The sequence below is a fragment of the Lepus europaeus genome, chromosome 16 (genome assembly GCF_033115175.1).
Source record: "Lepus europaeus isolate LE1 chromosome 16, mLepTim1.pri, whole genome shotgun sequence".
Lineage (NCBI taxonomy): Eukaryota > Metazoa > Chordata > Mammalia > Lagomorpha > Leporidae > Lepus > Lepus europaeus.
Window position 1 is genome coordinate 56,517,693 of NC_084842.1, and position 27,244 is coordinate 56,544,936.

At 38.7% G+C, this 27,244-nt stretch overlaps 1 protein-coding gene across 2 annotated transcripts; it reads right to left on the minus strand.

Moving 5' to 3' along the window:
* Positions 1-1,922: 1,922 nt before the first annotated feature.
* On the minus strand, positions 1,923-27,244 carry TMEM33 (transmembrane protein 33). 2 transcript variants are annotated; one of them, XM_062212663.1, is made up of 8 exons: positions 26,876-27,244; positions 22,407-22,501; positions 21,732-21,919; positions 17,728-17,795; positions 16,347-16,480; positions 10,928-11,011; positions 5,901-6,021; positions 1,923-5,056 (listed from the first exon to the last, which is right to left on the minus strand). In XM_062212663.1, exons 1-8 carry the CDS (start codon positions 26,918-26,920, stop codon positions 5,051-5,053), a joined length of 741 nt encoding a protein of 246 aa, XP_062068647.1. In that variant the 5' UTR covers positions 26,921-27,244; the 3' UTR covers positions 1,923-5,050. The 2 variants fall into 2 exon arrangements, with proteins under 2 accessions (XP_062068647.1, XP_062068645.1); XM_062212661.1 differs by having other exon boundaries at positions 1,923-6,021.

Genomic DNA, 27,244 nt, shown 5'->3' on the forward strand with positions numbered 1-27,244 from the left:
TACTCTTCATAATTGGCTGAGAATAACAGAAGTGAGTTCGAACCCACCTTATTCTACAACAAGGCAATTAGGCTGAAAGAAAAGCTCATTTCTAACAGCAAATGTTCTTTTACAACATAACATTTTTAAATCTACTTCAATCCAAAGAGATTTTTATTACACAATTTGATTTTTACATAAGTAAAATAACAATAAAGATGAAGGAACAACAATTTAATTTGTATTGAAATAAATATTAGACATATAAAGCACATACAGTGAAACGGGTCACAGTAAATTACAAGTGGAGACATTATTTTGCTCAATCACCAAAGAAAGCCCTTGATATTTCCAATTTATCACCATCAAATTTATCATTCTTGCTGATTTAAGCAGAACACAAAACAAATATGGATCCCAGGGCTTACTTTCACAGGTACCAGCATGGATAATTTACTGCAGTGATCCAATTTGGAAATCAGTAGGGACCAGTAAATCGCTGCATAAAAGAAAAAGCGAATGAGGTCCTTTTTCCTTAGTGTCAGCAGGCTATGATTATTATGTTTATTAGATTTTCTTGAAAGGACTTCACACTTTCTCAAATATGCAGGAGAACTATATTTCCCCTCTGAGCCCTACATTAGCATCTATGTGCTTTGGTCTTGAATACAGGGGAATGATGAATTTCTCAATTTATTTTATAAATTTATATAGTCTAGATAGCATTGGCTCAAACAGTACAATTCCCCAACATGTACAATATTAGATATTAAAAATGGATTCAAGAGGAGTTACTAAGAAATGTTGATATACTGTACATACAAATTTTGAGTTCAATATATCCCATTATATAGAGCACCAGAAGTAACGCATATATAAAATCAAGCAGTTATTTATGACTATTTCTAATCTTTGTGGTCTCTTAACATCTGTTCCAATATATATACATCATAAGTGTTACCTGCCCAAGACTTTGCCCACTTAGTCTCAACTTACAAATATATATATAGGCAAAACTTAGTGTCACAAAGAATTGTTCTGTCAAAGTTACAAAGGAAAATAGTAAATGTGAAATTAAACTGTCATGAACCAAGAAAAACAAGTTTCAAGGTGATAAGCATATCAAAAAAGTAGCATTCCAAGGCTATGGAGGAGAATGTAACATTTTCCTTGGGCCCTTCTTTCTTTGAGAATACAAGCTAATTAATATTCCAACAAAGATATCCATCTATATTTTTTCTTACTGATTTCTAAGAAAAAGAATCTGAAGATTTAAAGTCCTGGGCTCTTTTCTCACATCAACTCAAAATCAACGCAGGTCAGTTTTCCCACATGCACTACACAAGAGGGGACAGACTGTGGAGACAGTGAATCCCCCACGCAGGAATATGCTCCTTCTAAAGAACCCACCTGAATACCATCTTAGGACATATACATTTCCGAGAATAATTACTACCAGGGAAGTTTCCAAACGTTTAGTATCTCTTTTCTTATTCTTAATACCAGATCTAATAACTTTCCACCCAGAATACGAGAGGACTGCTCATTAAAGCAACCTCTGGAAATAACTCCTCTAAGTTTATAAAACTATGCCTTTGGAATATCATATGTTGAACTGTACATGGCCTCAGAAGAATTCTCCTAATGCTAGAGAATTCCAACGAAGTGTTTAGAGAAACTAGTTGTTTATACAGCCCAATTTTTAAATCTAGCTACCATTTCTGATATAATAGCTAAAAATTTCAATATGCTTTTATATTATTGTGAAAAGTCAAATTTTAAGAGAGCTTGAACTGGCTATATCTAGTATACCTACAAAATGATGAAAACATTACTGATTATGAACACATCTAAAAATGAAGGAGAAAGAACAACTTTATAATTGATATGTTGAGCAATTCAGGCACTTAGAATAAAAAGAAAAAAACAGAGACACCATAATCTGAATGATACCACTTCCAAATGTGGCCTATTTTACTGTTTTTCTGGAAAGTACATAGTGACAAGGTACTTCTTTTGAAAATTTCGTTTTTTAAAAATGTACTCACAGTAAATGATTATTAAATATTGTTCAATACTAAATGATTACACATTGACAAAGGTCATGGAATTCAGATCCTTAGTTTTATGACTGACTCAGCACATTCAGAGGCATTTAACACAGCCTGCAAAAACGAGGGCAGGGGTCTCCTTGAGCAAAGAGTGCCACCTACTGATTAAAAACGTAACTGTGGCTAATTTCTTTCTGGAAATTTTCATTTCTGGAGTATCAAAATTCATCTAATAAGGGTGACAGCTGTGAAGCTAGCAGATTCTAAGGAGAATGGGGTGGGGTGGGGCTCTAGAGTAACTATATTAATTAAATTCCTTAGCATTACTTAAGGGGCTTTACATAATCCTTCAAAATTAACTTCACTTATTCTAATCAGAAACCTTTTTAAAAATGAAATCTCTCAGTAGTCACATATATACTCATTTTCCTTTTCAGTATAAATAATAATCATGTCCTAAACGTATCAAAACTAACCTGAATCTTTTGCTACTGCTCATTAGGAAGAAAGGAAGCTTTGCATTTCGGAATGACATAATAGAATGCATTGATTTTTCATTGACTTCTGGTTTATTATTAGCTTGCCTTGATGTTCTCTTAAAGAATATTCTTAAACAAAACTTTTTTTTTCTTCCAGGATCACCTGCCTCAGTGTACTTCATTCAAAGAGAACTTAAATATAAACTGTATTTAAGAAATCTCTCGGCCGGCGCTGTGGCTCAACAGGCTAATCCTCCGCCTTGCAGAGCAGGCACATCGGGTTCTAGTCCCGGTCGGGGCACCGATCCTGTCCCGGTTGCCCCTCTTCCAGGCCAGCTCTCTGCTGTGGCCAGGGAGTGCAGTGGAGGATGGCCCAAGTGCCTGGGCTCTGCACCCCATGGGAGACCAGGAGAAGCACCTGGCTCCTGCCATCGGAACAGCGCGGTGCGCCGGCCGCAGCGCGCCAGCTGCGGCGGCCATTGGAGGGTGAACCAACGGCAAAAGGAAGACTTTTCTCTCTGTCTCTCACTGTCCACTCTGCCTGTCAAAAAAAAAAAAAAAAAAAAAAAAGAAATCTCTCTGCACTAATGTTAAGTAGAGTTTAAATTAATGAGAAACCAAGTACACAAAAGGAAGATAAAATCCCTGTGTGAGGCTCCACCTGTCCAGAAGAGTTTAATAAGACTAAAGAGTTAACTTCTCCTTCTGCATTCTTGTTTATACTATCTGTATTTCCCTAATTTTAATTTGACAGGCATACACTGAACACTATAATATCAGGTGCCAAGAAGCTGCTTGTACATAATTATACTGCAGAATTTCTAGCGATAAGCTCATGTAAACTAAGTATCTAATAATGTTCAAACTGCCAAATTTACTTTTTCATGAATTCAAGAGTATTTTATTTATTAAGTAAGCCACCCTTTAAGGAACAAATCTGTATTTCTGTTCAAACATGAGTATATCAGAAATATAATCCTGCTAGTGATTAAAAAGCCTTGATTTAAAACCAGTGCTTGAAACTGCAGTAGTTTTAATGTTAAACATGTTTTTGTTAAAAGTCAACGTGAATCATTTCCCTTAGGGAAATACTTTTAACCAACAATAATTTTCAAAATAAAGAAGAAAAAAAACCAAATTTATAAATCTTTAAAAGATGGTCATGGTAAAAAAAAAAAAAAAAAAAAAAAAAAAGGGCACACACACACACACACGGAAAAACTGGTGAAAACCAAGTACATTTTTTACTTTAGTTAATATTGTTTCAAGGTCAATTTTGTACTTCTGATAAATGTTCTTCAGCCATGCAAAATGTTAACACAAGAGGACGCTGACTAAAAGGTATACAGGAAACGCTCTACACTATTTTTGAAATTATTCTATAAATATAAAGTTATCTCCAGATAAAAAAAAATTTGGAGGGGGGCCAGTGTAGAGGGCTAAGCTACCACCTGCAGCACTGGAATCCCATAACGGGAATGGTTTGAGTCCCAGCTGCTCCTCTTCTAGCTCTCTGCCATGACTTTGGAAAGCAGTAGGATGTGCTTGGGCCCCTGGAGGCCCGGACTCCTGGAGGCTCCTGGCTCCTGGCTTCAGAATGGCCCAGCTCCGGTCACTGTGGCTATTTGGGGAGTAAACCAGTGGATAGAAGACCTCTCTCTCCCTCTCTCTGTCTGTAACTCTGCCTCTCAAGTAAATAAGTAAATCTTTAAAAAAAAATTTGGAGGCAAAAAATTAATAACTTCAAAATAAATAACCTTTCAGCTGCCAAAATTTGTAAAATTCAAGACTTAAGATCATTAGAAATGAATGCTTACTTAACATTATAATCACTTTATTGCTCTAGAAAGGTTTTTTTTTAAAGCATTATATTACATATTGAGTGAAAATGAGGCTAGACACACACACATACACACTCAACTATTATGAGGTTGCTTCTCCAACTTAATTGATATTACAAAAATATAAAAATAGCTGGTTATAGTGAAGCTATCAGATAAATCTTTCTATTTTATTCTAAAAATGTCACCTTTCCAGAGATTATGAAGTTGAACAAGCAAAAAAAACTGATGTTACTGATAAATTGCTAATGAGTATATTTTAGAAATCCAAATTACATGCAGGCAGAAGCAAACTGGTTACAAAAACCATAACATTATGCAATATTTTAAACATTTCCTATCATGCAGTAGTAGTAAGTATCAGAATGAATTTTATAAAAACGTTGATGGGAGTTCAACAAACAGATTTAACATATGATACAACCCAAATCACAGTTGCAGAATACATCAGATTCCCCCAAATTGATCTATGCGTTATGAGAGTAAAATATGCACTATCTGTCCCCAGTGCCCCACCTTGCTTCATTCCCAATTACCTTACCAACAAACCTTTTAACCTGTTAAATCAGATTTAATAAGTAAATATGTAATCTACAAGATACTCTTCATTATTATTTCAGAACAGACACAAATATATGCTCAATCTTCAGTTACATTCCTTTGAAAAGGCATCTGAACTTCTGTATTTGTCTAGGAAAATTCAAGCCTAAGAAACGGAGAAAATTGGCAGTCAAGAATACGAACTAGGTAATTGCACAACTATAACATAAATAACTTATGTGTCCACATTTGTAAAAGGATTTCCTGCTTGAAAATGTTTCTCAAGGAGATTCTGAGAGCTGATCACTACTGCCTTCTGATGTAACACAGTCAGCAGACCCCACTTGTTTACCCAATGGCAAATAAGCTTCCAGTTGAGCCTTTTGTTTTTAATGTTCAAAGACAACAGAAATACTTATATAATTAAAATCTCAGAAGGCCACAGCATAAGATACATATAGATTACCTCCTATAATGTTATATCCTAAGAAAGCAGCACAAAATAACAATCTGGAATTATACACAGTGGGAATGCTTCTGTTACAATCACCAACCAAAATTACTGAATGGCAAAACAATACTGTCTCAAAGTATACTGAATTCACATATTTTTTTATATTATCATAATGAACTCATGCCAGATATAAACTCAGATTACTAATTAGGCTGAAACAAATTTTAAAGCTATTTTACAAGAGAAATAAATGTAGTTCATGATACAGGCACAGAAGCATAAAAAAAAAATGTAGTACATTTATCACTACAAACAAACTTCCTTAATCATGAGCTATAGTGCAGTAAAATTTTCTCAAAAAAATTTTAAAAGGCTTGATTTAACATGCCAAGAAAATGATTATTTTTCCAGTGAGATGCATTTATGTAAATTACGTAAATTGGATTGAGGTCAGTGTCACACCTGGAATTTACAACCCCTAGCAGAAGTACTAGCGGTTAATAATGCTTATGTTATATAGAGATATACAGCTTAACTAGACATTAGACTACGCAACTGTGGGCGCCAGTCTGCTTATGAAGGCAATGCTCTGTAGACAAAGTCTTCTCACAAACAGCGGGCAAGCAGGTTTCATTATTATATGTTCAACAACAATCCTCAGTTCATTAAACAAGATCCTGCAAAACAAAAATGTTTCCTTCAGGAACACAGGCAAAAGCAAAATAATGATAAATAAGCAAATACTGATGATGGAATTTACCACAGCCTTTAAAGAATCTGAAGAAATAAAATTAACAGGAATGCACACAATGCAATTCTCAAAATCTATATCCATGTGGTTTTTTTAAGGTGGAAAAGTTTATTTAACAGAGACATTTAATAAATGGCTACCTCTGATGACTGAGATTAAGGAAGATTCATATTTTTTACAGAAATAACATTTTCTTAGGCAAATTCAACTTCTTTAAATGAAAGAAAAATTATAGAATATGAGCAATCCAAGTACTATTTCTTAAATGAACATACTGTTTTCCTTTTCTATAAATTAGAAGCAGGTACCTCACCTGGAGTCATAGTGAAGTTTAAAAGAGATAACACAGAAGATGTTCAGAGTTCTTACTCCAAATTAGATCACTCTGCTGATCAAACTAGTTTTGCTTGCTCACACCAAAACCCAACTCCTCAACTCAACATCCAATACTCTACAATCTGGTCTCAGTAAAACTTTCTGCCTCATCTCCTGTCACTCTCTGCCCAAACTCCTATGCTCAAGTCATGCTGCAAGCCTGTCCACTCATGATGTGGACTTAGCCTTTGCTCTAACTGCTCGCTGCCTACAAAGACTATTTTATTGCATATTGTACACATCGCACATACACTGTACAGCTGGTAATGCCTAAATTATTTATTATACTGTCATTTAATTTCTTTGAGGCAGAAAGAGCTCCCATCTGCTGGTTCATGCCTGCCTGCCTGCCCGCCCGCCACCAAGAGGGGCTGGGCTAGGCTGGGATAGGAATCAAGATCTCAACCCAAGTCTCCCATGTAGGTAGGTATCAGGGATCCAGTTACTTGAGCCATTAACCTGCTGCTTCTCTGGCTCTATCACTAGCACAGATTAAATCAGAACTCCTCTACAATAGCACCAACAACAGGACTTTCTGTGATAAGGAAAATCCAAAACAGTGGCCACCAGCAACATATGGCTTTTAAGCACCTAAACTGTGGTTAGTGTGATTCAGTAACTAAGTTTTAAGTTTTAAAAATTTTAAACGGTCAAATGTGGTTAGTGACTGCTTTACTGAGCACCCACAGCTATAAACTACACCAGCCATCTACAACAAAAGTGATACCACCAACTTGAGAATAAATAAAAGTGAAAATGGTACAAATGGCTGATGTACACAGTCTCAAAACCTTTAATAAAAAAAAAGTTTAGCATAGAAAATTTAGTTTTTTAGCACAGTTATTAAGATTTGTAAGCTCAAATATTTTCCATTATCTTTCTACTGTTTTAATTAAAATATGTGCTTACCAGTGTTCTTTATTAGCACATATTGGTGTTACCTTAAACCACTGCTGTCCTTTCTTTCTCAGTCCACTGAAAACTTCTAAACTTCTAGGTGTACTGCTATGATTTCAGTGTATGTATAGGAAATGAGAGTAGAGAAGGAGATATGTAAGAGGCACAGGAAAACAAATCTCCTAACAGAAATGGATGTTAGGAAAGAGGACCAGAAGATAATGTCTGAGATGAATATGTGGACCAGAAAGAAAAAAGGAATCACTCATTGAAGCAAGTAAAAGGTTTATTGGCTACTAGGGACTCATGAACTTATGCAATGTAAGTAAGGCCTATTTCAAGAAGTATTACTAAAAAGACATTATCTTAAAAGAACATAAAAATCTTCTGAAAAGAAGAATCAGACCACAGAATAAAGAAAATAATTTAGTGGAACTTAACATATTCTCAGTCTTTGTAAAACCTTTACTTCATTGACTCTCAGGAGGAGGTTTTCAACTCAACCCATGAGGAAATTCATATTTAGTCAACGTGCAGAAAGCCACACACCTGCTAAATAGCAGGCCAGTACTCAAAATGAGTTATTTGTACTGTACATGTGAAACATAACGGAGATCTTCCTAATATACTCATTGGATTTCTGGTCGAATTCTACCACTTTATTTTAAATGTAGAAATAAAAACTATATTAGCATTAGTATCTAAGTAACATTTTTAAAAGACAGCAAAAACAGGTATTTTAAAATTTTACTCTAACTTTTGAGATCAGATCCTGAAAAACTACAGTAATTGCCTAAAACACCTCTATTCTCTCCTTACCCATTTTTCTGCTCCAGACTACCCTGCACAAGGATATCAGAAGAATATTCTGATCATGTCGACAGGGCTGGTGATGTGGCATAGCAGGTTAGGCCTCTGACTGCAATGCTGACATCCCATAGGGGAACCAGTTCGAGTCCTGGCTGTACCACTTCTAATCTAGCTCCCTGCTAATGGCCTGGGAAAGCAGCAGAGGATGGCCCAAGTACCAGGGCCCCTGCACACATGTGGGAGACCCAGAAGAAACTCCAGGCTCCCAGCTTTGGCCTGGTGCAGCCCCTGCCATTGTGGTCATTTGGGGAGTAACCGGTGGCTCAAGACCCCTGTTTCTCCTCTCTCTTATAGTCCTGCCTTTCAAATAAAACAAAAACAAAAAACAACAACAACACAACAAAGCTATTAATGCTATGCATTTAAAAAGATAAATTCTAAAGTTCTTACCCTGAAACTCAAGTTTTGTTAACAATATGGCTCCAATATACTTTGATTTTTACTAATTTATTTATGTATTGAGTGGCAGAAAGACAGAGAGAGAGCAAGATAGAGTGCTTCCATCAGATGGTTCACTCCCCAGGTGCCTGCAACAGTTGGGGCTGAGGTTGGAGCCAGTAGCAGGGAATTTAATTCTGTCTTCCAGTGTGGGAAGCAGGAATCCAATATCTTGAACCAGCCACACTGGTGGGAAGCTGGAGCCAGGAAGTAAACCCAGACACTCCAATGTGGGATGTGGGCATCCTAAGCAGAAGGCTGAATGCAGGCTCCTCCAATACTGTTTTAGTCATAGCTCCAGCAACTCACCATTCAGAATCTCCATCAAAGTCAAACAGATCTATAAATGTCCTTTAACCTTCTTGCCTGAATCTGTGCTCTCACTGTCTCCCCGACTAAAATGCTTGATCTAGTCTCCCTATCTATTCAGTTTTGATCCTTCCAGAACAAATTTCTCTCTATTTTAGGACACTTTCTTGGGTTAATTTATCTTCCAGTCCAATGACCTCTCCCTTCTGTGACCTATAGTACTGATACAATAAAGCAAACAGATAGCAACTTATTAAATAAGTTATTAAATAGCAGCTCCATTAATAAGATCCCCTGTGGATGCCTGAAGTTGTGAATAGTACCTTATATACAGATTTTCTATTCATATATACATATGCTAAAGTTTAATTTACAAATCAAACATTATATAGTATAAACACAGAAATGATTCACCTCCCACATGGGAGAGAGTAGGACAATGCAAGATTTCATCATGCTACTCAGAATGGCATAAATTTAAAAGTTATGAATTGTTTGTTTCTGGACTTTTCCATTTCACATTTTCATATTATGAAAACAAACCATAGGTAGGGGTGACTACTTTTATTGATTTGTGAATACCATATACTGAGCTATTTTTTTTTTAAGATTTTATTTATTTATTGAGAAATGGAGTTACAGAGAGAGGGAATGAGAGAGAGGAGGAGATCTTCCATCTGCTGGTTCACTCCCTAAATGGCCCCAACAGCAGGAGCTGAACCGATCCAAAGCCAGGAGCCAGGAGCTTTCTCCGGGTCTCCCATGTGGGGCGAGGGGCTCAAGCACTTGGGCCATCCTCCATTGCTTTCCCAGGTCATAGCAAAAAGCTGGATTGGAAGAGGAACAGCCAGGACTAGAACTGGAGTCCATATGGTATGCTGGCGCTGCAGGTGGAGATTTAGCCCAGTGTACCACAGCGCTGGCCAGGAACTGTTCTTTTTATTATTTGACATGTATTTCTGTTTCTTCATCCAGGAAAATTCCTCGATAATGAGACCTATGTCCCAGACATCGTTATTCCCTCAGCACTGGCAGTGTTTTAAAGGTGATCAAGATAATTTCAGTCTCAGTTTTCAAGAACACAGTTGGACCCAATAGTTGAACCCATAGTTCAACTTATGATTATCTGACTTTATAATGGTGCCACAGCAAAATGCATTCATTAAAAACCGTACTTGGAATTCTGATTTTTTTTCTTTTCTTTTTTTTGACAGGCAGAGTGGACAGTGAGATAGACAGAGAGAAAGGTCTTCCTTTTCCATTGGTTCACCCCACAGTGGCCGCTGCGGCCGGCACACAGCACTGATCTAAAGCCAGGGGCCAGGTGCTTCCTCCTGGTCTCCCATGTGGATGCAGGGCCCAAGGACCTGGGCCATCCTCCACTGTACTCCTGGGCCACAGCAGAGAGCTGGCCTGGAAGAGGGGCAACCGGGACAGAATCTGGCGCCCCAACTGGGACTAGAACCTGGGGCGCTGGCACTGCAGGCAGAGGATTAGCCTATCAAGCCGTGGCGCCGGCAGGAATTCTGATCTTTTCTAGGCTAGTAATATGCTGTGTGAGTCACAGGTAGTGCTGGGCAGCGGCAAGTTCCAGCTCCATCAGCCACGTCACCATAATGGATCAATGAATCCACACAGTGTACCGTGTTGGGAAGCTCTGATGTTCAGAGCTACTGGTGTATTCGTAGTTTAAATGCTTTCCTGATTTATGAGATTTTCACCTTCTGAGGGTTTATCAGGCTGTAACCCGATTATAAGTGGAAGAACATCTGTTTAACTACCTTCTCACTAACATCAGTTGGTTCAGGGCCTAAAACTTAAACTTAAAAAAATTGCATACTTAAGTCCAACTCACTAGCTAAATAACTCCTTAGAGTTACAAACACTATATTTTCACAACACTCTTAACAAGCAAAACAGATTTAAACTAATCCTCAACTTACCGACAATACGGATTTCTTCTAGAGGAATATCGTAGAGTAAGAAATCTATAATATATAAAAGGCTGGAGCAAGCTTCCTTGACCACTGAAATAAACAAATACATGATGGTAAGAACACATTATCAATTCATGCGTACATTCTCAGAACATAAAGACAATTCAAACAGAAAATGTACATGTCTTCATTCATCAAAGGGACAGCAACGTCCATCATCTCTACATTCAGGTTATTCAATAATTGGTAAAGAATAAAATATTACAGCTTAAATTTTTATAAATACATTCATATATGAATGACATGAAATTGTAAAATATTAAATTATAAAATATTATATAAATCATTCTCTAATCACAATTGATGAAATCAAGCTTTGAAATTCAATATACAGGGCTGGCATCATGGCACAGTAGGTTAAATCACTGCCTGCGATGCTGGTATCCCATATGAGCACCAGTTCAAGTTCTAGCTGTTCCACTTCTGATCCAGTTTCCTGCTAATGTGCCAGGAAAAACAGAAGAAGATGGTCCAAGTAGCTGGGCCCCTGCCAACCAAGCAAGAGACACAGACGGAGTTCCAGGGTCCTGGCTTTGGCCTGTCTGGAATATTTAGTATGGCTCCAGTCTACAATTACAAATAAAGCTACAATAATCATCCTTTTCTCTGTCTTTGCACACAAGTGCATGTTTGTGGAAGATAAACTCATAGAGACTATGTGCTCATTTTTAAATAGAGCAAATGTAACTTAAAAGCCAGCTAATATTAGACTATGTGTCTACCACAAAGGATAGGACTAGTAATAAGGATTACTAATGATTTAAAATTGTTTTTATACTTTTGAGTTATATTCAAGTAATAGATTAAAGCATTAATAGCAGTTCCTAATAGCAATGGAGTATAACTTTGCAAGCTAATTTTGATTTTTTAAAATAATCTATCTACTTAAATATTTCTGGTTAATTTTCATTTCCTTTACAATAATCTTCAAAATTAATATAAGTATGCACATCCTAAGTATTTAAATAAAACATTTCAAGAACACAATTGAGTTAATGTATCAATGCAGTCAACATCTCTAACCAAAAACTCACTGAAGTTCCAAAGTGAGAGTTTTTCAAAATATGCATGGCATCTCAACATTTCATTTTAACTATTCTGAGATGATCCAAGAGGACCATAAATTATGTTATTAAATAGAACCTGGAAGTTTCTGAATATGAACATCAATTATATCCATACAAAAAAAACTAGCTTCAGAATATAACATTTTAACTTTCACTCAATTCCAAGAAATAAATCTCAGAACTTGATGTGATCCAAGACCAGAATTACGTGACCCAAGAAAAATAAAACGAATAATAGAGTAAGATGACAGAAAATTCCTTTTACTAATTAAAGTGTTTAAGTGTCTGATCAGAATTACAAGAGGAAAATCAAAAGCTGAAACCTAAAATCACGGAAATACTAGAATTTAAAACACATCTTTTTTTCCCCTTGTCATAGATTATATTACCCTTTTCTTTTGTTTCTTTAGCTTCCAGGAAAAGAGAAGACTTTTATTCAACTTAAGGGTGAAAGCTTTGGAGTGGAATGACTTACAAATACAGCTTCATTAAATCCTATATTCAGCATTCATGGAGTGTTGCACATGGAAGGATTTTACTCATTTACTATTTCAATTAACACCAGTTGCATTTTGGTTTCTTATTTTATTTTGTTAATTTGAGAGGCAAGGAAACACAGAGAGCTATACATAGAGAGAGAAAAACAGAGTTCCCATTGGCTGATTCAACCCCCAAATGCCCACAACAGCTACTGCTGGGGTCAAGGCTGATGCCAAAGCCAGGAACTCAATTCAGATCTTCTACATGGGGAGTGGGAACTCAATTACATGTGCCGTCACTACTGTCACTCAAGTGTCTGCAGTAGCAGTAAACTCAAATCAGAAGTCAGATGCAGGTTTTGAACCCAGACACTCTGATGAGGGATACAGGCATCTTACAGGCCAAATGCCTATCCTTGTTCCTGAACCAACAGCCCAGCCAAGGCTGTTATGGGTATTTGGGGAGTGAATCAACTTGTTCTCTCTCTCCCTCTCAAATTATTTTTTTAAATTAAACAAATAAAAGAACAGGACAGATGCATTTTTAATAAAATCTATAAACTGTGCTCCTAGTTGGAAAAGAGATTGCTAAAAAAAGAAGTAAGTGGGAGGTATACAGGGGCAGGTGTTGTGGCACAGTGGTTTCAATCACCACTTGGGACACCAACATCCTAAATCAGAGTTTCCCTTTGAGTCCCAGCTGTGCAAAATCCAAATTCCTGCTAATGTGCCCGAGGAAAACAGTGCATGATGGTTCAAATACTTGAGTCGCTGCCACCCATGTGAGAGACTCAGATGGAATTCCAAGCCACTGGGCTCAGTCTGGCCTATGGTTGGCTGTTGTGGCCATTTGGAGAGTGAATCGGCAGATGGAAGATCTCTCTCTCCATCTCCTTCAAATAAATAAATAAATTTATTAAAAAGTCCCCTAGTTAATCAACATAATGAACATTAGAAGTTATAAAACATTTTTATAATTAAGTAATAATTTTTGTAATATAATAATTTATAATACAGACTTTATATACAAAATTTATAATTTTATAAAGTAATAATTTATTTATTTATTAATTTTTTTTACAGGCAGAGTGGATAGTGAAAGAGAGAGAGAGACAGAGAGAAAGGTCTTCCTTTTTGCCGTTGGTTCACCCTCCAATGGCCGCTGCGGCCGGCGCATCGCACTGATCCAAAGCCAGGAGCCAGGTGCCTCTCCTGGTCTCCCATGCGGGTACAGGGCCCAAGCACTTGGGCCATCCTCCACTGCCTTCCCGGGCCATAGCAGAGAGCTGGCCTGGAAGAGGGGCAACCGGGATAGAATCGGCGCCGCAACCGGGACTAGAACCCGGTGTGCTGGCACCGCAAAGCGGAGGATTAGCCTGTTAAGCCACAGCGCCGGCCAATAATATAATAATTTATAATACAGACTTTTGAAAGGACAATCTGGGGACCAGCGCTGTGGCCTAATGGGTCCACCTGCAATGCCGGCATCCCATATGGGCACTGGTTCAAGTCCTGGCTGCTCCACTTCCAATCCGGCTCTCTGCTGTGGCCTGGGAAGGCAGTGGAAGATGGCCCAAGTGCTTGGGCCCCTGCACCCATGTGGGAGACCCAGAAGAAGCTCCAGGCTCCTGGCTTCGGATCAGCGCAGCTCTGGCTGTTGTGGCAAATTGGGGAGTGAACCAGTGGAACGGAAGACATCTCTCTCTCTCTCTCTGCCTCTCCTCTCTGTGTGTAACTCTGACTTTCAAATAAATAAATCTTAAAAAAAAAAAAAAAAAAAGAAAGGACAATCTGGCATGGCCTAATAATTACAAAACACACCTAGCCTGTACTTGGCAAAATCAGTTCTGGTATCTAAAGAAAACATAGGCACATAAGTTTAAGTAGGTAAAAAGGTGTTTATTAGATATTTTAGCTTTTATCTGTAATGTCCTATCACTTATAAAACTAGGAACTTAAAAAAAAGCAATAAGGCCGGCGCCACGGCTCACTAGGCTAATCCTCCGCCTAGCGGCGCCGGCACACCGGGTTCTAGTCCCAGTCGGGGCACCAGATTCTGTCCTGGTTGCCCCTCTTCCAGGCCAGCTCTCTGCTGTGGCCAGGGAGTGCAGTGGAGGATGGCCCAAGTCCTTGGGCCCTGCACCCCATGGGAGACCAGGAGAAGCACCTGGCTCCTGCCATCGGATCAGCGCGGTGCACCGGTCGCAGCGCGCCAACCGTGGCGGCCATTGGAGGGTGAACCAACGGCAAAAGGAAGACCTTTCTCTCTGTCTCTCTCTCTCACTGTCCACTCTGCCTGTCAAAAAAAAAAAAAAAGAAAAAAAAAGAAAAAAATGGAAAAAAAATTTTAAAAAAAGCAATAAACTGGATACAAATGTACCCTAATTTAAAACATAAATGCGAGCCCAGCACTGTGGCATAGTGAGTTAAACCTCCGCCTGAGGCGCTGGCATCCCATATGGGTGCTGGTTCTAGTCCCGACGGCTCCTTTTCCAATACAGCCCTCTGCTCTGGCCTGGGAAAGCAACAGAAGATGGCCTAAGTGCTTGGGCCCCTGCACCCATGTGGGAGACCAGAAAGAAGCTCCTGGCTTCAAATCAGTCCAGCTCTGGCCATTGCAGCCATTTGGAGAGTGAACCAGTGGATGGAAGGTCTTTCTCTCTGTCTCTCCCTCTCTGTCTATAACTTTACCTCTCAGATAGATAAAATTAAGAAAAAAAAACAAAAAAACAAAAAAAAAACTTCAGACTATCAATGGAGAACTCAATATTAATTTAATATATTAACTTTTAAAAGGAAGGTTCCTTATTCATGCATTACTTCTGTAACTAAGATAAAAACAAAGAAGGTAATAGTAGGCAACTATTAATACAAGACTGTAATTTTGGGGGCCAGCACTGTGGCATAGCCAGTAAAGCCACTATCTGCATTGTTGTAATCCCATATGGGATGCCAGTTCAAGTTCTAGCTGCTCAACTTCTTATCCAGCTGTCTGCTATGGCCTGGGAAATCAGTAGATGGCCCAAGTGCTTGGGCCCCTGCACCCACATGGGAGACCCAGAAAAAGCTCCTGGCTCCTAGCTTCAGATTGGCCCAGCTCTGGCCATTGTGGCCATCTGGGGAGTGAACCAGCAGATGGAAGAACTCTCTGTCTCTCCCTCTGTCAAATAAATAAATCTTAAAAAATAAAAAAAGACTAATTTTTAAGTTCTTTCAAGTATAAGAAAAATCATTTTAATAATGGCAGAATGGGTTACATTTCTCAAGATTCTTTCAAAGGTAGTAATTCTGAAATTAATTTTGAAAATGTTAAATAAGACAAATTCCTGGGTTTACTATAACATCTCTTTCTCTATTGTAAAGTTAGAAGGATTGGGTGATTGCTAAGATCACTGAGCTCTACATATTGACATTTCAACAGATTTAAGTTGGAGAAAATTTGAGTTATATTTTTTTTTATCTGAAAGGCAAAACTGCAGAGAGAGAGAGAAAGAAGGAGATGAGAGAAAGAGAACATAAGCAACAGAAATTTCTTCCACCTATTCCCCAAATGGCTGCAACAGTCAGGGTTGTGCCAGGTCAAAACCAACAGCCAGGAGCTCCATCCTGGTCTCCACATGGGTGGCAGATACCCAAGCACTTAGGCCACTTTCCACTGTCTTCCTGGAGACACTAGCAGAAAACTGGATGGGAAACCAAATAGCCAGGGATCAAATTGAGCCTTAACTCACTGCTCCATGATGCTGGCCCTGCAGTTAATTTCTTTAATATGTTCACTTAGTCATCATTTTTCCAAAACAAGTATATTTTTATTCTTACCTAAAAAGCATAAAAACAGTAGCAGGCATCAAGAAAATTTCATTACAAGCAATGAATTTCAGAATATTTTGTTGATTAGCACTTAATTTATCCAAGACAGATCTCAGCAGAGGTAAACTATTAGAACCCTTTGCCTAAAATAAAAGAGAGGAACATTAGAAATAAAGCATTTTTGATAACTTAATTACCGTTGTCCCCCAGTGTCTGTGGGGGACTAGTTCCAGGAATCCCAATGATACCAAAATCTGCAGATCCTCAAGTTTCTTATATTAAGTATGAGAGTATTTGCATATAACCTGTACACATAGAACCATATTCCCACATATTTTAAATCATTCTTGGATTACTTACAGTTCTTAATATAATGTAAATGCTATTTAAAACAATATTATACTGTATTATTTAGGATAAAACACAAGAAAAAGTCTGCCCATATTTGGGACAGAAACAATTTTTCCCCCAATGCTTTCAACACACAGTTGTTAAATTCATAGATGTGGAACCCAGATATAAGACCAACTTCTTAAGACAGCAAAAATTGTAATTACTCTCTCCAAAACAAAATCTGAGTACCCAGAAATAAAAATTACAAAATATCCGTGGCTCCAGCTAGCTGACAGTAGAAATCAGCTACTCCCTGTCTGCTAATACGGATCCTGGGAAGCAGCGGTGATGGTTTAAGTAACTGGGTTCCTGCTATCATTGATGAGACCAGAAAAGTGTTCCCAGCTCCCAGCTTGGGCCTTTGCAGGGAGTAAACCAGTGAATGGGAGCACTCTATGTCTCTATGTCTGTTTCTCCGCCCCTAAACCAAATTTGAAAAAGAAATAAAAGAAATAACAAAGTCAAATTACTGTTGTGACCCAAGAATTACAGGGTTAAGGCAGGCCAACACAGGCATAAATTTGGAAATTTTAATTCATCTTTCAATGCACATACAGTAAATCGGTCTGGCACAAGAAGTTGGACTTAAAGTCCTAACCAAACAATTGAAAGCAGCAGTCTAACAGTAGTTGAAAGAGATTCAGGACACTCTACTTATCTGGCATGTTAAACACTGACAGAACAAGAGATCTCGAACAACTCACCAAACTTAAGTGACACACATTGTTTGAAAAACATAAAGAGATTTATTTGAAACTTCAAAAATTCCTGAGGCCTGGGGTAATTCTAAGTGTAATCCTTTATTTATATACTGTACTAGTTTGTGAAACATCAACAGTACAACTCTCAAAACTTTTGAACTTTCAAATCACAAAATAGTTTATAACAAGTTTCTAAGACACAGATAGACTTTGTGTGATAAATGCAAAATGTCTCAGAACTCAAATTCCTGTAAACTATAATCCAAGAGTCAGAGCAGCAGATTAATTTTACTTACATCAAGGACTTTCCTTGTATACGTGGCAGCGTGAAGCAAAGAGAACAACAAGACTGGGAAAATACTCACTGAAGAAAACAATTAAGGATATTTAAAAGTCATCAAGTACTTAGCAAAACAGGCTATGGATTATGTCTAAATACACCGATCTGAAATATTTGCAATGAATTCATTCAACAGCTTTTGTTTTACTCATGTATATTTTAAATAAAATGAAGTTGTGTAAACTGCAAAGAGGGAAGTAAATTAAAATTATTAGTTAAAAAATGTGTTTTTTTCATTTGTTTGTGTTGGTTAATAATACACTGTCAATATCTGCTGAATCAACTTGAAATCTAGACCACTTCAAAGGGTTAAATACAGCACAGACAGCAATGGCCGTGCTAGAGCTTTCACAGATCTCAATCCCCAGGAGAGTTTCCCCAAATTCTTCCCAAATACAGAGCTTTTAGTATTGCTCTCCTACAAAGTCTCCTTTATTTTGAGTTACTATATTAATCAAGCAGTTACAACTTATGTTCTCAAGATATAAAAAATTAAAAAGTATATACAGTGCATTCAAAGTCTGATCAGCTTAATTACTGACAGAGAAAGCATTTGAGTGCAACTGCTGGCTTTATGCCATACATAAATCCAAGTTTTCATTCAACTTTTTGAGAAATGAAAATCACTCAAAAGACCCCCATTTCTGCCAGGTTGATACCAGAAAAAAATTATCAAGTATTTCTAGGAAACAACACAGATGAACAGTAAGTCAATCACAAGTGGTAAAGGTAGTTATGCTAAAGATATTAGCAATTTCTATGAAATGAACCATTATATTTTTCTGTACTAACTAAAGGGATGGCAAGACAGGAAATGGTGACTACTGTAATACAATCTGACTATCAAATTCATGACAACCATAATTCATTTAAAACCCAAAGGTTTCCTACTACCCAACTGGTGAACAAGATACTGACATATATCAAGTGTCAGAGGAACCCCACCTCTCTAATAATAGAGTTCTCCAAGCTAATATCTTGACCAATTTTTTCTCACCACTTTTAAGAATTAAATGGTAATATTCTAAATGGATCTGTTTCTCTCTCTCTCTCTCTCTCTCACACACACACACACACACACACAAATAATTCAACCTGAACTTTGATACATACCCAGACTCAAAGCCTGATATACTAAAAAAAACAAGGTCAGGTAGTAAAAACAGAACCCTGGACAGAAGAGTGAAGACAGTTGGGTTCCAGTCCTGGCTCTGTCACACATCTGTTTTTTCATAGGCCACAGGCCATGCTGAATAAAGAGAGATCAAAGCTAGAGATTTCTTGTAAGTTTTTTATTTCTAACATTCTCCAGTTCAGAAACCTTGATAATAGATTCATAATCTTATCTTTCAGGATCATTTTAAAACTATTTAGATAAGATATGGGATAAAGTGGCTAAGTACCTGTCATTGTTAGAGTAAGAACAAGGCATCTGTCACCTTTACAAGGACAAAGACTTTTATATTATTTTAGGCCCACTTTTATTTATTAGCACAATATCCATTACTTTGGGAATCAGTTTAGTATTTCTTGCCAATTAACATTTTGTGCTATTCTCACTGCTTACTTCTCCCCAACCCCACATGAATTTAAAGATTTTTGAAATCCAATAATTGTCAACATTCCCAAGAGAGGGGCTAGCAAATAACTAAATACAGAGAGGGGCAGAGAGGCTGTCTTCACAGTCACATCTCATCTGGTACCATCACAAGAGTGACTCAACAAAATTTACTAAGGACCTGATCTGCTCTAGGCTCAGCCCACAAGTTCAGAACTGAGGTATGTTAATTATCTGGAAAACACATTTTCTCTCATTTCTATTTCCCCATTCAAAGAACTTTTAAACTACCAAAAGGCATAATCAAGAACTTCTAGACAATCTAATGATACACCAAAGAAATGATTATCATTTATTATTATAATACAACAATCATTTAGTGAGTTTTAGCTAAATGTAAACCATATGGGTGGGGGGGAGGGCGAGGCACAGTGGCATAGCAGGTAAAGTTACTGCCTGCAATGCCAGCATCCCATATGGGCATCGGTTCATGTCCTGGTTGTTCCATTTCCAACCTCACTCTCTGCTATGGCCTGCGAAAGCAGCAGAAGATAGCCCAAGTCCTTGGGCCCCTGCATCCACGTGGGAGACCCAGAAGAAGCTCCTGGCTCCTGGCTCCTGGCTTCAGATCAGCCCAGCTCTGGCGGTTGCAGCTGTTTGGGGAGTGAACCAGCAGATGGAAGACCTCTCTCTCTCTGCCTATCTATAAATCTGCCTTTCAAATAAATAAATAACCTTTTTTTAAAAAAAGTAAACCATACAAATTATACTGGGACATTATAGACCCACACACTGAAACCGTCTTCTATTCCATACCACTTAAATTATCTATGTAAAACAAAGAATTTAGAGATTCTCCACATACCATATGTGTAAGTGGAGTTACCAGCTTTACCCAAGAAAAGATAGTAGTATTTTAAAACCATACTTAATGGTTACCAATTAACCATAGATTAAAAAGGCCTTTTGGGGTCGGCACTGTGGTGTAGCAGGTAAAGCCGCCGCCTGCAGTGCCGGCATCCCACATGGGCATCAGTTCGAGTCTCGGCTGCTCCACTTCCGATCCAGCTCTCTGCTATGGCCTGGGAAAGCAGTAGAAGATGGCCTAAGTCTTTGGGCCCCTGCACCCATGTGGGAGACCCGGAAGAAGTTTCTGGTTCCTGGCTTCAGATCAGCCCAGCTCCAGCTGTTGCAGCCAACTGGGGAGGGAACCAGCATATGGAAGACCTCTCTCTATCCGTGTAACTCTTTCAAATAAATAAATCTAAAAAAAAAAAAAAAAAAAAGGCCTTTTAAGTCACAAGACCTTTTTAGCATTACTGCTAACTCACCAGTGTATGTATCTTATTATTGATAACAGCACTGAGGCTCAGTATTCTTATCAATAATATGACACAATGATTCTTTTCAGAGCGCTGCAGGATTAAATGTCAAGACACTGGCAAACAAATCTCAAGTTTCCTCCAATTCTTTTTCTTAAAACATAAAAATCTATTTAAAGTTTGATATTTCACAAACAGGTATTATCTAAAACAGCAGTATTTGTCTTACAGAGGTATTTGTGCCTTCTACCTTGTATAGTTATAAATATTTAAAAGCTCTTAGGGTAGCATTTCTCAAAGCACAAAATAATTTCCCGAAGGATGACCTACCGGGAAAAAAATTAATAAATAGTGCCAATGCCTTCACTTTTACACTGCACCAAGAACTCGACTTAAAAATATTTAGCCTAGTGCTTCTCAAACATGATCAATTGTGGTTCCTCTCCTCTCCTTTTTGGAACTATCACCCCACAACACACTTTTGAAATATGAAAACATAAATTACAAATGAACTATCTAATAATGATTATCTACATGGATTAGCACATACATCCTTACTTTCTAATTTACCTACAACAAATCTTCATTTCTTTTCATTAATGATTCCATTCTCACCTTAAAAAAATTTTTTTTGATTAATTTCCATTGGTTCCTAGCTCACTAGGAGTTAAGAAAGGAAAGAGCAGAGGGACTCTCTTTTTTAAAGGCAGACTACTGGACACCTTCCCAAAGAAGATATGAATAAAATGAATCAAAATTTTAAATATTAAAGTAAGTTTTACATAGGCTTGTGCTTTGAATCTGAATTTTAAAACACTATTGTTAACAGAGAAGCTTACAAGGGGCAAGGACAAAAGATAAAGCTCAAAATTCCCCAATCAGCTCTTCAAAGTTTCGATTTCACATTTAAAGAGTCAGAAATTCTTCCACTAAACATTATTGTCACTCAAATGAAGTGCCAAAAGCCAACAAACAGGCTTTGTGGAATGCCCTCATTGCTGAGTTCTTCTGTTGCAAAAAATAAGAGATCTCCTATATGCTTAGCTGGCAAGTTCATGTGAAAAAAGCTGAAAAGGATACTTGTAACAGGGTAGGAATTGACAAAGATGAGTGAATACAACAGGTAGTGGCAGCTGTCCTCCAACAAGGCCTGGGCCAGGAACGCTCTGCTCAGCTGGAAGTGTGGTAACCTCTGATGCAGCCTCAAAGCACTGGTCAGAGCATTTGCCAGCAAGGCACGCTGGTAAAAGCTTGCTGCTTCATGCAACCTGCAAATTACCAGAGGAGCTGTTATCATGAGACACAAACAGCTGCCATGTCTCTTCCTCCTTTGTGAATTGCATCATGATTGCACAACACCTAATCATTTAATTGTCAATAGAAATAAATTACTTAAAACTATTCTACCTTCTTAAGAGGCATGACTTTTACACACACATATAGGCCAACTGAGTTTTTCAAGCAGTAATTCTTCCTGACAAATTGAAACAAGGCAAAAAATGCGAAAACTAGGAATTTACCTCATCCTCACATATCCATTTCCCTCAGATTTTCAGAGTTGTTTGTTTCAGAAATCACGAAGTGTAAATTATTCCTCTAGTTGATAATATTACTGTTATTAATGTATTAAAATAGGAATTGTATTTTATTTATCCCTAAACCCTTCAGTTTAACGATTCTTACATCTAAAAGCCAATCCCATAAACATCGTCTTAACAAGTAAATATCAAAGGCAGAAACATGCATAACACATACCCAAGAAGAGGCAGAACAAACAAAGCAGAGCAGTACACCGTGAACAAGCGAGACAGCCACATCGCGGTGTCCAGTTTATTGGTCATCATGAATTGCTGGATTAAAAAAGAAAATTATAGTAAACTAAGCCTATAAATCATGTTAAGGATGAAGATTATGTAGCTTCATTCCTACCCAAAACATTTTCACAACTTTAGAACATTCGTTTTTCAAAACATTAAGTGAAAACTCTAACATAATTAACTTTCACTATTTGCTCAATGACAAGTCCAAACATCTTATTATTTTGATGTGGATGGTACAGAAGTACTTAAATAAACAGAAATAAATAGAAAAACAGCAGCTGACACTTTAAAAAATAAAAGCATTCATTAGGGAAAAAAAACAGAACAGAAATTTAACTGCAATTGTCTGTGCTTCTTCAATACATATAATACTGTCTTCATCTATTTTAAAACAGTATTAAATAAAACTAATTGCTCTCAAGGGATCAATACCACCTATTCTTAGAAAAATCTGAAATCTAAATATGTAGGGGACTCAGAGCTCTGTAAAAAGACGCATATGAACACAGTTTGAATCAAACTTTTTAAAGAAAAAAATGTAAAATCACAGTAAGTCACTACAGAACTGTGTGCCTCTGTACACAGGCCTAGCACAGAGCAGGTGTGCAAAACACGCTGTCAGGTGTTACATGGCACCGCTTCCCTGATTATATGATCTCTTCACCTCCTGCAGACTCCCCCATAAATTTCACCCTAGTTTCAGTGGCTCTAAATTAGACTTCCATATATCATTTTCATCTCCATTTTTTTCCCATTCTCTTTTTCTTTGCTCTTTTTTCCAATATATGGTATGTGTACATTACCACTAAAGCAAGAATATAAAATGTTTCATTATTAAAGTACATCCCGTATTCAAATTCTAAAGAGGCTTTTACATTTTTTTTACTACAATGTACATAAATCGTTTTAACACCAAAGTCCAATATAAACATACATGGGTGTTATAATGTAAATTAAGTTTCACAAAACATTCTTCCTTACTATGTATGTCAGTTTTTGGTATTTTCTATGTTTTTTTAAATTGGTGTTTCCATTAAACTGATTTCAAAATTCACTAATAAAGTCACCTAAACCATAAAAACACTGGTTTAAGCAATTAAACAATATTACCTTTTGAAAAAAATTTTTAAATTTTGAAAAAACCTGCAAGTACACTTTAAAACGCAAGAATTTTTTTTTTTTTGAAAGGCAGTCAGAGAGAGAAAGATCTTCCATCTACTGGTTCATTCCTCCCAGATGGCTACAATGGCTGGGGCTGGACCAAGCCAAAGTCAGGAACCTCAACTCCATCCAGATCTCCCATATAAGTGGCAGGGGCCCAAAGCACCTGGGCCAGCTTCCACTGCTTTCCCAGGTGCATTAGCAGGGATCTGGATTGGAAGTGGAGCAGCTGAGACTTAACTGGTGCTCATATGGGATGCTGGTGTCACAGGTAGCAGCTTAACAGGCTTCACCACAACTCTTGCCCCTAACATTCAAAGTTTTGCTTGTTTTGTTTTTTTAAAGATTGACTTTATTTATTTTGAAAGACAGAGTTACAGAGAAAGAGAGAGACCGGGAGAGAGGTCTTCCATCTGCTGGTTCGCTCCCCAAATGGCTGCAAGAGCCTGGGTGGGCCAGTCAGAAGCCAGGAGATCAAAGCTTCTTCCGGGTCTCCCACATGGGTGCAGGGGCCCAAGGACTTGGGCCATCCTCCGCTGCTTTCCCAGGCACATTAGCAGGTAACTGGATCCCAAGTGGAGCTGCTGGAATTTGAACCTTAACATGCTACACCACAGCACCAGCCCCTCAAGGGTTTTTTAATGCATCTCTTTTTAATCACATGCAGTTAATTTCACTACTAAATAATATGCCTCTGATCTACTCTTTCCACACATGCCATACTATAACTCCTCTAAATTTAAATAATTAGCAATAGCTAAATGGAAAAATAAATCTACCTTACTGAGCTTAATTTCTCTACAACTATCCTCTTTAGTCTGAAAGATTGCTGTTCAATCTTTTTGGGGACTGAACCAGCGGCTACAAGGTCTCTCTCTATCCCTCTGCGTTTCAATTTTAGTATATGTGCTGCCGAAGCGAGCACTCCTCTGCGTTTCAAGTAAGTAAATAAATCTTTCTAAAATTATCTTAAAAAACCTATTTGTTTAGGTAGTTTATTTTCTGATGTACTACTGAACTACACATTTTATTCCACACACTTTATGTATGTGCATATTATTACACAATAGAAGTTTAAAAAGTGTATTGGTGTAGGGGCCGGTTCTATGGTGCAGCAAGTTAAGCTGCCACCCCATAAGAACACTGGTTCAAGTCCTTGCTGCCGCACTTTCAATCCAGCTCCTGTCTAATGTGCCTTGGAAAAGCAGCGGAGGATGACCCAAGTGCTTGAGCCTCTGCATCCACATGGTAGACCCAGATGAGGCTCCTGGTTCCTGGCTTTGACCTGGCCCAATCTCAGCCATTAAGGCCATTTGTGGAGTGAACTAACAGATGGAAGATCTCTCTCTCCCTCTGTCTGTAACTCTGCCTTTCAAATAAATAAAATGTATTGGTTCATGTTTTTTAAAGTAAGTAATAAAGTAATATAAGTAATAAATAATTTAAATCAGAAACATCAATGGATCTTTTGAGTGAAAAACTGTTGAGCACAATATTCAGTGTTAAAGTAAGCCACAGAACACATTTTAATTACAAAGCGGAAAAACTCTTCTACAATGGCGAATCTAGTGGACACTACCTTAACCAAATTTAAATTCTCCAGTGGGGATGAACACTTGGTGTGGTGGTTAAGCCAACACTTGGGATATCGAAAATACCTGGATTCCAGTTGCAGCTGGGCTTTCAATTCCATCTTCCTGCTATTGCACAACCTTGGGAGGTGGCAGGCAATGGATGGTCCCTGCCAGCCACCCACGTGGGAGAGCCGGATTGAGATCCTGGCTCTTGGCTTCAGCCTGGCCCAGACCCAGCTTCTGCCGGCATTTAGGGAGTCAATCAGTGGGTAGAAGATTTGTCTCTCTGCCTTTCAAATAAATAATTTTTTAAAAAAAATTTCTCCAATGATGGGATAAATCAATGCAACATGCCTTCTGATATTTATATATTGCACCAAGAAAGATACACTACCACTTATACAAATTCCTGACAAACCTGTAACCTGTATCTAGTCATGAGGTACAGAATTCCAATTTGAAGAGCAATCTGCTAAACAACAGGTTTGGATCCCTGCAACAACTATCAGTGTTGTGTCGTACAAGACAAAAGGGGGAGGAGGTGGACAGGGCAACTGTTCTAGGTTAAGATACTAGATACAACCAGTAACTGCAATGCAAGCTTTAGGACTGAATCCCGGCAAAGGAAAGCAGGAAACAGCTTCAAAAGATGCCTAAAGAAATTTGAACATGAATTGGATTATTATGTAATAACACATAATAATATTAGTGGAAATGCACAGCTGTCATGCAAAACAACACCTACATCGTTTTGGGTTGACCATAAAGACTAACTCTCAAATGAGTTAACAAAAGAGGAAAAGTGTAGAGATCTCGCAAAAACTTTTTAAGAAATGACTTGCCCAATTCACAAATCGATACAGTTACACCTAGAGAAGTGGACAGGGCCTTAGAACAGCAGATCCCATATCTGAGTGCCCGAGTTCAACACCCAGGTCCTGACTCCAGCTCCTGCTCTCCTGTTAATGCAGGCCCTGGGAGGTAGTGGGGACGGCTCAGGTAACTGAGTTGGGTTCCTGTCATCCACGTGGGAGAACTGGATTGCTCTCAGTACTGAGTGGAGTGAACCTGATGATGGGAGCACTCTCGCTGTCTCGTCTGCCTCTTCCATATATACTAGTATATACAAAAATGCTGCGGGTAGAACAAACCAATAAGCTGCAGATCGGCATTTTAAACGTAAAAAAAATTCAAAAGCGTAATGGTATTTCTCTTCATGCGAAAGAAAGGACAAACTGAAGGGAGAGGGAGAAGGGCCCTATCTCCTCCTTCGCGTAATTTCTATACAACGGCATCAAGCGGGCAGAAACGCGCTGGGGCAGCACGGGTGTGCACCACGAGGCGCGGGTGTCACGGCACAACCTCAAATGGCATCTTCAACCTTGGGACCTGGGCCAGTCAGAGGCTGAGGGGTGGGAGAAAGCAAGAAAGGCCCAATGTCCACGGCTTACAGGTGAGGGCCAGCCTGTCTGTGGTCGCTTCAGGAACAAACTTGGAGCTCCCTACGTCTCCCCTCCAGTTCTCAACACTCACTCACTCCACCCCCACTCCCTCTGACCCAGTCCAGAAAGCACCGACCTTCTGAACGCCTGGGGGATCTGCTCCCAACACTTCCTGCTCCTTCCTAACTCTTGCAAATCCAGCCAGACGCCCCTGCCCGCTCACTTACCACGGCGCCCGCCCCTTGGGGGCCGTTCGGGGTCGTATCTGCCATGGGGGATTCACACGCGCGCCCGGGACGCCTCGATCGCGCAAGGAGGAGAAAGGAGGGACAAAACGTCAGCACCGGGCCACCACCCGGGTAACCGGCTTCCCAGCCGGGTGCTTCGGCCGCCGCGACCGCCGGAACTGCGCGTCCGCAGAGGGTCTCGCCCGCCCGGTGCACCAGGAGGCTCCGAGGACACCCACAGCGCCCGCGAAATAACCGACCGGCACAGCCGAGATCAAAGCGGGCTTTCCAGAAAGACCGAAGCGAAGGCGGGGCTTCAGAGCAAGGCCCTAAGGGGCCGACCCAACGCTGCCGGCTCCCTGCTCTTGC